The 11427-nt window shown below is 36.9% G+C and overlaps 1 protein-coding gene and 1 long non-coding RNA gene across 2 annotated transcripts; one reads left to right on the top strand and one right to left on the bottom strand.

The window, feature by feature from the left end:
• The first annotated feature begins 3 nt into the window (after nucleotides 1-3).
• On the top strand, nucleotides 4-2127 carry LOC136283069 (uncharacterized). Its single transcript, XR_010718537.1, has 2 exons — nucleotides 4-135; nucleotides 828-2127. It is a non-coding gene; the product is annotated as an uncharacterized lncRNA (long non-coding RNA).
• A 4196-nt stretch (nucleotides 2128-6323) lies between these two features.
• Nucleotides 6324-11086, bottom strand: LOC131782991 (ALX homeobox protein 1). Its single transcript, XM_059099733.2, has 3 exons — nucleotides 10760-11086; nucleotides 9515-9693; nucleotides 6324-7582 (listed from the first exon to the last, which is right to left on the bottom strand). Exons 1-3 carry the CDS (start codon nucleotides 10998-11000, stop codon nucleotides 7139-7141), a joined length of 864 nt encoding a protein of 287 aa, XP_058955716.2. The 5' UTR covers nucleotides 11001-11086; the 3' UTR covers nucleotides 6324-7138.
• Nucleotides 11087-11427: the final 341 nt, after the last annotated feature.

Genomic DNA, 11427 nt, shown 5'->3' with positions numbered 1-11427 from the left:
GTAATGGAGGACAGAGAAGGTGCAGTTCACTACACTTTTGCCGACAATTTAGCTCCGTATTTTTTGCTTGTATTCTCTCCGATCGTTGTTATTTTTTGCCTTTTTGGAATATCTTATACATATATAACTACAGAGGTGAGTTAATTGACGTTTCTTTTTCAGCAGAAGGTAGGAATGCTCGGCTTAAAAATGCATCCTTACAACCCACCTTCGCAGTTCTCAATGTTCATGTACATACAGAGATGTTTATATGGACATGGCGATGAAGCGTAAGCGTAAGCTCAGTGCTAGCTTTGATATTTTGCATGAAATACTAAGTTATACACCGGAACACCTGCACTTGTAGCTTCAGTGGACAAAAACATCCATCCCTGTTTGAATATCATACAAGACTGCAAGTCAGTGATGCTTGATTGACATTTTGAAGAGGGAGCTCTTCTAAACGTTGCCGTCAGGCTGACTTTTTTTTTCCATTTTGATGTTTTTGTCTTTGTGTTAACCCTTCACACCCTGACAATAGTATGCAAATGCAATATTCTCCACACTGATCTCTATGCATTTTCTAAGGTGCAGATTAGGAGAATTCGTTTAACAATCAAGAGTTTCTTTAGTTGGTGATCGTTTCTTTTATTCTCCTGACCTTAATGTTTGTTTCAGAGGTGATATTGTAAGGAGAAATTAGATGCGACTTACTCTTAGGGATAAAAGAGTCAAAACAAAAAGAGTTTGAGGCACTTGTGAACTTTATGCATGGTAGGGCTTACATTAACTTCCACTAGGTAAGGATACATTAACACCTAATGATGGCATATCTTGTTTTGTTTCAGGATTTTCCAGAGTCCTGTCTCAATCAGTACTCACCTTGCTACTTTGGTCTTCTGGTACCAACCTCTATACCAGTATTTGTGTTCTTCATGTATTTCAACTGGATGGGGCTAAAGTTTTTCACTCATAACTAAACCAACATAAATCTTCCATCATGGGGAAAGTTGCCTTAAAATACTAGCTTCAAGGATGAAAAATATGCTAAGGAAAGCATACCCTGTGTTGTTTGTTCAAGGAAGGGATCAGCCTACAACAAGAGCATGTTTTGTTACAACTATGTCTGACTTACAGGTAACTTTTAGGTGAACAAGCAATCAATGTTTAATGGTGAAAGAAATGGTCACCATTACTGAATCCAGTTAGGGAGAGAAGCATGGCTCTTTTAAAAAACTTCAGAGCTACAGATACTATCCCATCTAGCTTGCATTTAGCATGCTTGCATTGCACGTTAGAGAAGATGAGCAAAGAACATCACAAGCTGCAGGAATGACACAACGATGCGCCAAAGTGAATTAAAGCCCTCTTCCTCCTTTAAAAGTGACAATGAAATTCATTCTGGTGAGCAATCTTATAAATCTTATCCTGAGCTTTGGTTTGAATGTGTTAAAAATCTCCAAAATAGCTCTTTTCAATTACTTGTTTTTCTTCTGTTTTCTTCTAATACCAGAGATTACTTTCAGTTTTAATGTAATCAGTTACTACCTTCAAAAAGCTGAATATTAAATCAAGACCATGTGATAGGTCAATAAATATAGTCTATACCTGAACTGAGTCCTCCATCCAGTTGGAGCTTGTCCCAGTACCCATAGCATGAAGTAGGGGCAGATCTAAGGGAGGGGTGCTGGAGATGTGCACCCCTCTCCCCACCCCAAGATGACCTGTGACTTTCTGATATAACTTCACTGTTGTTCAAAATATGCTGTATTGTTTGCAGTGTTCTCAGCAGTTCACATTATGTTACAGCCTAGTCATAGGCCTTCTTCTTCATTATTCACTTTTAAAAATTTCCACTTCACTCATCAGTGCTGTCATTCCTTGGCAGTACACCCCCTCCTAACAAAAGTCCTGGATCCGCCATTGACAATTCGTTGGTACCTATTTATACTGGTGTATGGGGAGAAGCATGGGGAGACTAAAGTGTTTTGTCTAAGAGAACAACAAAGTGAATAGGCACAATATCAACAATGTAGTCAACTGTACGAATTGAGATCTTTGACTAATTTTATTGACAGTTGATGTTTTTCAATCTACTTTTGCATCCTTATCTCTGATCAAAAAAAATAAAAGCAACTATGAAAATTGGCATGTGGAAGGGTATTGTTTTTTTTGTAGTTTTACTATTCCATGAAACAAAATTTGGCGCCCCACCATAAAGACAGTGTGGCTAAAAAGCAAGTAACTGCCCTCTCGAGAGAGAGGATGGCCCCCCACCCACTATGATCGAGATTTTCTCTTGTTTGGTCTTCAGTCTAGACCAAACTTTACATTGAGGTCTCCTTAGTGGGGAAATGTGCCATCAGCTGATGTTTTTAATGTGCACTTATTAAGTTGTAGAAGACGTGCATCTAAGTTTTGATGGCCAGAACGGAGGCGTTTGAAAGCAAATGAGTTTATTTTTGTCACAGTCCGTTTTGAGACCACGGTCTCCTCTTCACACGGACCCGAGTCATCGTTTCGTTAATGAAATTAGTGAGAAAAGTAAGTTTCTTCAGGGTGATGACAAGAACAGAAAAAACTCTCCATTTTCAGGTCGAAAACGCTTCCTTCACATTTCTCTTCTCATTAGTTACCCAATTCCAAAAGCGCCCACTCTGCGTGAGTAATGCGTGGTATACAGTTGATGAATCATAATTACTAACATGTAATGTAAATCCAAACGTCTCGGGCAATTTGTTTTGGCATATTCACCTGACACTATTGTATGTTTTGGTTTAAATCGATATCAAGTTTTAGAAATGATTTCATATCAGCTGAGTTTACAGTTGAACATTGTAAAAGAAAAAACATCCCTTTCCCATTTTCCACTCCCCGTATCCGGAGAATTCGTTTTAAAGGGATCTTCTTTTAAAACAAGGAGACAAAACAGCACAAAGAAAAGAGTTGAAATTTTGTTTTAGAGCTGGGGATAAAGATATATCTAGTCTTCTAAGGATTTTAAATCACAATCTTCAAAAGAGTTTCAGAATATGACTTGAGGCCGAAAGAGAATTGACTTCTCTGGCCTCAACGACATTGATTGAAGCGAGCGACGTTGCACAGACGATATTTCACTAGCATTATGTCAAGATTTTTTCGACTCATAAATAAAATAGACTGATATGCATCGAGTTAATAAAAGCAAGCCAAACACAACATTTTTGTTCCATTTTTTATGCGCAGATCGCAGCCTTGTCATTTTACATAGCGGAATAAGACGTCTCCTGAGGAAACGGCTGTTGCTTTCTTCTTGTAGTATAGAGAGCAGTTCATATCGGGAAGAAGCGTTTTTTTGTGAGATGAAAATAGCTTTGCGTAGAGTTTTCCTGTAGCATACATGCTACACAAATTTTGATGATTATTTTTCTTTTTGCTTACAGACAAAATAAAGATAATTTATTCTTTTCTTTTTGGTTTAAGTCTGGCAGGTTGAAAATCAGCATACATATTTTAAAACCTGATTGCCTTTTCGCTAGGAAACGAAGAATTTGGAATGGTAATTTAGACTTGATCTACAACTGTTGCAAGATATCGAGATGTAATTAGTTTGCTGTTGCGAAATTAGACAAAAATATATCGATATCGTAAACGCAAATAACAGATCGAATCTTCTCGGTGACAAATTCGAGAATACGGCCACTAAAACATTTGATTGAAATATCACTTTTGTGATTAAAAAGCGCTGTATCATTTATTGACCTTGCTGGCGATAGAATCGATTAAACGTATCGATTTTCCGCGTTTAATTTCGTCGGCGCTGATCTCTGACAATGTTGTTACGTTAAGTTAAACAACCTGGCCGCGTAAATCTATAATCTCGTCTAAATTCAAATGAGCGTCGATCATTTGCGTGTTAAATTACTCGAAAAATTTGATACTGATCATTTTTTTTTTTATTTTGAGTAAATAAACCAGTAAACCTTTTAGAGTATTGTTGACCCAGGTGCGAAACGCGAAAAATTTCGAAGATGATGTTTCGGGCGAATTAGCAGCTACAGCAAACATGGAAAATGATCTGGTGAGTCGGATTGAATGAAACTTAACAAGACGCAAGGTTTAAATTTCTTTTATTGTGAATGAGACACATTTTGCATAAAGTTCAAGGATGTTACAACACACGAACGTAGAGGAACTTCATTCTCAGGCAAAAAAATTATTTAAAATTTTCCATCTTTGGTATGCCATTAAAACCAAACGCACCCCAACGTTTTTTCAATTCAGACAAAATAAAGAAATACACTTTGGGATGTTTGGGACAGCGATGAATTTTCCCACAAAGCTGAAAGTTAGTGTGCGAAAACAATTAAGAATTTGCCTTTAATTCGTTTCATTTACGCCGCACAAAATCCATTTTACAAGCTCCGCAGCAATGACTGATTCGATTTTCCAAATGCGATAATAATTATGAGAACGGAACATGTGTTGACGGTGCGAACATCCGTGCGTTTTACGACAGTTCTAGTCGGCGTGTTTTCCACTCCTTAGCTTAAGTTTGCGTATCAAATTTGACCTCCGATTTTTAAGAATGCCACAATAGGATTCCTGATGGTTCATTTGGTAGCAGTATTCAATCCCAGAAATAAAATTCCCACGAATAAATTAAGGGGCTAAATAATGGAAAGTAGTTTTTGTGTTCTGATACTCAATTGCCACTTCCGCAGCAGTTGTATGTATTCGGCGTTTAACAGATTAATAGTTCTTATCCGAGAGACAAGACCAAATGGGGAAATAATTAAATTCTACTCCGTTTGCTATATAATTTCAAACTATCTCCACCTGTGGAAATCACCTTTCCACCGACATTTTGAAATATTTCAACCTCAATTCTTTATCTTTCTTTGAAGAAAACAAATTAAATCACATTGAAAAATGTTCAGACTCAGTGAAGAAAAACTTAAGCCGCGAAACACATTTTCAATAGGCGAATATTCGACACAAAACCAAAACAAAACGGGCTCATTTCATCTGCCCAGGTTCTTTGCTATTCCAACTAATTTGACCTTTCAAGATTTCCGCAATTAAAAAATTATACTTTGCGGTCTTTTGAGTTTTATTGCTGCCGATATGCGTAGAAAATGAAAATTGAATTTCGATTTTTTGCAAAATACGGGAGTGGCAGAACTCAAGGATTTAGTGAAGTCGTGTAAATTGAATGGAAACATAGTTTCCTTTATCCTCTCTAATCTGCACAGCCTCGTGGCCCTTTAATGCTATTGCAAATGAAATTATTCCATTTCAAGAACGAAATGTGTGTTTATCCATCAGCTGTTGTGTAAAATCTTTGAAGAATACTTGAAAGACGCTAATTTACCTCAGAAAGCAATGTTGCGAATTTGCAGAATATAAAACCGCCGCCTGTATAAAAGTGAATCAAATTGCTGTCGTGAATACAGATAGCTTGTTTTATGAAAGACCACGGCGGAAGTCAATATATGCAACGATTTATTAACAGAAAAAGGCCAATTCGCGATCAGTGTTGCGAGAAGTAGGGCAGTAAAAGTCAATAAAGATAGGTCTTTTTGAGGTGTGTAAATGGTAACTGTTTGAAACGGTGCTTCGAGAACGCATCTTCTATCAAACAATTCTAGGTCAAAGTCGTTCGTTTTTCCGGCTGGCCTTGGACCGATGGGCAAAACTTGAGCCACAACTAAAAGCGATCAAACTAAAAAAAAAATGATGATAATATTTCCGTTTTGAATATCTGAATATTATTTTGTTTAGTCGGATGTTATCAGCAGTGCGCTCCCTAGAAATTCTGTTCAGGAGGAAACATTTCGAACTTGAATTAAAGAAAAAAAGGAAAGAATCGGAAACAAGGTCAAATAGAAAAAGGATATTTTAAAAGTATTTTTGCAGGATGTAGGCGTGTTACAACCATTTTCTCTCAAAAAAAAAAAAAATCAAAGGTTGTTACTTATGACTGTAACAAAGTTTTTTTCGGCCATAATTAATAATTTTAATTTTTTTTTTAGTTAAGATATAAATACGAATAGTGTAAGAGTGAAATTTTATGATCGTGAAAAACGTTTAATTTACATGACATAATCAGTTGCTTATAAACCGAGGTACATATGTATTCAGCGTACGTGACTCACTGAAATAGCCTCCAAGTATTGAAAACAGTTAAAGACACAAATTTGTTAAGCATTGAAACATTTCCATTCGGAATTGTCTTCCTTTGACAAGAACAATTTTAATGGACACTGAATTCAAAGACACGAATCAAAAGCTTCGAAGTGAAGTTGTAACTTTATTTTTTCAATGTTCGGTCTAAATGACCAAATTATACCAAAGTTTTAAACTTATATAATTTTCTGAATATTGACTGGCTCGTCTACGCTTTAAAATCTAGTCCAGATAAACATCTAGTGTTTACGATATTCGGATACCTAGAACAAAACAGTTATCTATTAAGATAATTATAATATATAATGTCCAGTCAGTAGATATCCGATACGGCGATCGATGACAAACTTCCAGTGATGATAAGTTAAACTATTTCTTTGTACTTTTAGGTCATTTTTTACACGAGACAAACCGTTTTTATTACATGTCCTCTTCGAAAAAACACTTTAGTACTTAGCATGGTTGAGAAGATTCTGTATGTAAACTCAGTTTTTTCCACCAGTATATCATTATTGACGTAAAACTGATTCAGCAATATTCTCCCATGTTCAAATCGTGGGTGTGGGATTTCTCATGTGTTTTTCGACGTTATTCGTCCATCACAAGAAATTGGGTTATTGAGATGAAATAATATTGGCTTAGTCACTCTGTCATCAAACAAAGAAACATGACATTTTGTACTGTTGCGCTTTTGGCAGAAACGTGGCAGTTTTGGTCCTTCTGCGGAACATTAGACATCTTCATTAATCAATATTTGGCTTCCTTACTCACTGCGGCTGTATTTTACAACTGAAGGCAATTCTCTAGAGATGACACACTTAAAATGCGCATCGGCAAGGCTATTTACACTGATAACATAGTTTACATTAGAAACGCCAACTCCGTCTCGTTAACAAAGACACAATTAGCCATGGTCTAGCCGCGTGGCTGAAGTTAATGTTGACGTGTTTTTGTTCGACTGATCACTGTAACTGGGCCTACTTTTCGACACTTAGTGATGATCCTGATTTTGCGAAGTGAGTAGCACTTCGTGTTCTTTAGCCTTGCGTCGTAGAGCGGCTATGCTCGATGTTCTCATCCTCTCAAAATACTCTATATCTCTGAAGCCTTGTTCTTTCTCGTAAACATGTCCATCGCGGCCCTGATGCCGCGCACACTGTAAAGCTAAGAATTCATCTTTGACAGGTTTCCGCCCTTGTCCTTGATAAAGGCTGTCTTCTGATTTCTCCGAGTCGCAAGTTATTTCCTTTTCTCCTTCCATGTTATCTTTTTCAATTTTAACGTTTGCATCGCTGTTTTCACAATCTTCTCCGTTCGATTTCCTCGTCGAATCTACGTCAGCTTCTTCGTTGTTGTCAGAATCCTTGTCGCCATCTTCGCCATCTTTAGCTTTCTCTCTTTTCCTCCATTTTGCTCGTCGATTTTGAAACCATACCTGAGAAAAAAAACCATGCGAAAAAAAAATTTAATGGTTTCTTTAAAAAGCATTGTTTTACTACCGCGCGCATGATTTAAGCTTTTGCAGCATGTGGTTCTATACAATAACTATGATTATTATTTACGATCATTACAAGTACGCATGAAAGAGCGATCAATTTATTGCGTGTATAAAGAATCATAGAGTCAATTCATGCAAATTTTGACAACAATAATCTTTGAAATTTCTCTTTTTACGGTGGTAGTGTGTAATTCCAAAACAAAATTTTCGACCTGTCATTTAACAAATAATTTGATACAACAAGTTAAAACAAAATCGACTCATTTAAGGAAAAGTTTTCATATGCTAAGAGGAGATAAATAAAATATTAGAGAGTAATTATTCCGTTCTCGTTAGTAAATTGTCGCTGTGGCTTTCAACAATGCGCTACTATACAAGAGAACAAGAGAATTTACATTTTTAACTCACTCGTTTTTGCCAGTTTTGTTTCTTTACCTATTTTTTTTGAAGATGGAAACCATCCATATTCATTGTAGAAAAAAAAAACAGCAACGAAAAAGTTTGTCAACACTTATTACTGCTTTTAAACAGCATTTTAATTCGCGTTTTACAAGACTTGACAACATCGTGGATGGGAGAGCGACATTTGGTGCTTTTATTTCAATTCCGTTGCTTGAAAATTTCAATCAAAAGAAAATAAAAGATATTAAAGTCAGCGTGATATGCATTGAATAATGAAACGGCGAAGAAAAGAACATACTGTGGCGTAAACACCCCGCGGAAAAAAATCACACTCGTTCTAGACAAAGATCACTTCCTTAACGGCAAGAAACAATGGCTTCTCTCCATAAAAATAAATAAAAATTTTTTAAAAAAATCAGGCCAACCAGTTGTTTATAACAAAACCTTTGCAGTGATAATGTGTCTTTTATTTTCGATTTCTTATTGTAAAATTTCTCCCGGAGTTGGGAAACCCTAGTTTATCATCAGATGAATCGCCGTCTCCCTTTTTTTTCCTTTACTCGGAAGCCGAGCGAATTACGCAGGTACAGAATTAATGTGCCCCGGTTCAAGCGAATTTCATTTGCTTTGGCCGGCGGGTCAGTCTCATTGACTGGCTGATCTCCTCCCATTTGTCAAATCATCAATGTAAGCGTAAAGGAAATTAAAGGATAACATATATAAATATCGGGACACCAAGTTAGCACTGTAACACAGATAAAGTGACACTGTGTCAAAATTAAGATACAAATGTGTGGTTACTTTTCTTCACCTTTGGACCGAAGGAATAGCTCTTCGTTCCACATTTTCTTTACTCGCTGTTGCGCGAATTTTACTCGACTCAAGAAAGAAAAGTGATTTCAGAGTGAAATTTCCTTCGAAATATTACTATAAACTGGATGAAAACTCTTTCAGTGAAGTTTTTTGAGGTCCGTTTACTCTGTGTGGTGGGAAATAGCGTCTTCCGTGCGTCTACAGTCTAAGGATGTTTCCAAACACGCAAAATACAAACAGTCAAAGCTTGAACAAATGTTTTTATTCCGGGGCGTTCGACTTAGCTGTAGTACGTAGGAGTGTATTGTTAACCAAACCTGATTAATTGTGAGTTTTACTGAGACATTTTCCTAAATTTTATACAAAATAAGTAAGAAAAAGACGTAACCACCCAAAATTAGATTTTTGTCCGAAGAAATAATAGAGTCATTTTGAAAAGCACTAAAACGTGAGCTGGACGTAACTTTGAATCCACTCTGTCTTTTTATTATAGGTGATACCCTTTTCTTCCCTTAATACGTCCAAGACAAAAATTAAAGATTTAACACCTGACAGGGTATGTTAAGACGTATAAAGAGTTATATAGCCTCAGCGACCTCTAGCTTTCATAAATAAGTTTCCTATCTCATTGCCATTGGCCGTGAGAGCAATTACCTGAACTCTGGCTTCTGTGAGGTCTAATCTCAAGGCAAGAGCTTCACGCATGAACACGTCAGGATAGTGTGTAGTCTCAAACGCTCTTTCAAGCTGTTCTAGCTGCCAAGGACTGAAGTTCGTCCGGACGCGCATCCTGCGTGGCTTATGTGGCCTTAAATGATCCAAGAACCTTTGCCCTGAGATAGAAATTAGAACAAGATTTATTTTAACAATGCCACGATCAGATCGTTTTTTTCGTCACTCTTTTTTTAAGACAATGTCTTTCATTAAGGGTGTGATTTTCCAGAGGGCCAGAACGTGGCAACGTGCAAATCATTTTTCTTTTACTTCTGATTTGCAGTATTAAGAAAATAAAACCCCTTACTTCACTGACTTCTTCATAACCTCTGATTTTTGTCATGATTTCTAGCTACAACTTGTAATTCGTGTTAAAAGCTAAGAGTCATTCCTCAAAAGTGCAGAATGAGAGGATGTCGCGGAAAAAAATTATTTTTATGGCGTTCTTAAAGCAATATATACACACAGGAAAGATGACGGGCAAAGAAAATCCTCTTTTACGAAACACCAGACCAGGGACCGAAATAAGTTGGGAATTCTAACTTTAAACCTGACGCGCATAATTTAAAAACTTATTTTACCAACTATGAATTCTTTTCACGCAATATAACACTTGTTTAAGCGATGTTAGCGATTTTCCAATTCTTCCCCTCAAAAACCTTTCTATTGGAAATCCTTTCCCTTTGTCCTTGGTTTCTAATTTTGGGACAACAATTTACGATTATTGCTTGTTTCTGTTTTGTTTTACCCATTATTTTGCGAGAGAAATATTTCTCCTGCCTACTCGTAACCAAGAGGCGCAACAAAATGAAAGCAAAATCTTGAAAACAAAGCCAATCGGTAGATTGTTACAGTTATCTTTCTCGCTGATCCCAAAATCTTAGTTATCGCATGAGATAATCCGCGAAAAATCACTGTTTATTTTTTGCTCACGTTTTTTAAATCTAATCACAGTTCACCCAGAATTTGCCGCCGTTTTATCGGTCCACAAAATGTCAAGGACAAATTAGTTAATACAATTTTTGGCTACACGAACAATTACTTAATGTTGCGACTAGGTTTAGACACAAAATGACTCACTCACAAAGCAAACTTAACAGTTTTAAAAAACCAGATGTACGCAAATTTAAGAATGATCACTTAACGATTGAAATTGGAAAAAAAAATGGTATAAATAATTCCTACCTTGAAAAGCAGCAAGTTGAAGTTGAGGGTCTACATATGAAGCCGGGTGATATATGCACGGGACGTCGTAAGGTCGACTGGCGAAGGAGTGATACGGTAGGTAACTGGGAACTGAACAGCAAGAGTCAGCCGCGGCATATGGCAAACTGCTAGCACTGGAGATGTTCTGAACTCGAGGTGAGACCATGGCGTAGAAAGGCGACTGGAAAAATGTACGAGTACCTTGTAAGTTATTTTCCATACTCACGAATTAAGGACCTAGTTACGACTAAAAGCGGCGCGATTTGATAAAATGGACGATGCTTGTGCTTGATGTGTTGTGGAGCGCGACCGATGACTGACTCTTTATATCAAACTATGGCGATATTTAAAGGCCGCCTATTATTTTTAGCTAATGGAATTATACAATGAATTCTGAAGTGTATTCTTTGCTCATCCTAAAGTTTGCAAATCAAATAACTATTCAATCAACCGGTCATAATATAATACAAAGACCCCTAAGAGTGGCTACCTCACTAGAGCTCGATTCTGATTGGTCAGACGCATTGGGCGGACACCAAATAGCGATTGGGCGTGAAAGCCTTGGACCGGGAAAATAATTTGCCTAATTAGCAAAGAAAATATAGAATTAAATCAATTCATATCGCGCAACTGGTAAACAAGCGCAA

This window comes from Pocillopora verrucosa, chromosome 8, assembly GCF_036669915.1.
Source record: "Pocillopora verrucosa isolate sample1 chromosome 8, ASM3666991v2, whole genome shotgun sequence".
In the NCBI taxonomy this organism is placed as follows: domain Eukaryota; kingdom Metazoa; phylum Cnidaria; class Anthozoa; order Scleractinia; family Pocilloporidae; genus Pocillopora; species Pocillopora verrucosa.
Note: the sequence above shows the minus strand (reverse complement) of the source record. Positions and strands in the feature narration are given on the sequence as shown.

Coding starts and splice junctions, on each gene's coding strand:
- LOC131782991 (XM_059099733.2), bottom strand. CDS start 11,000: ATGGAAAATAACTTACAAGGTACTCGTACATTTTTCCAGTCGCCTTTC. Junction 9,694..10,759: donor TCAACTTGCTGCTTTTCAAG/GTAGGAATTATT, acceptor TTTCTATCTCAG/GGCAAAGGTTCTTGGATCAT. Junction 7,583..9,514: donor TCACAGAAGCCAGAGTTCAG/GTAATTGCTCTC, acceptor TTTTTTTCTCAG/GTATGGTTTCAAAATCGACG.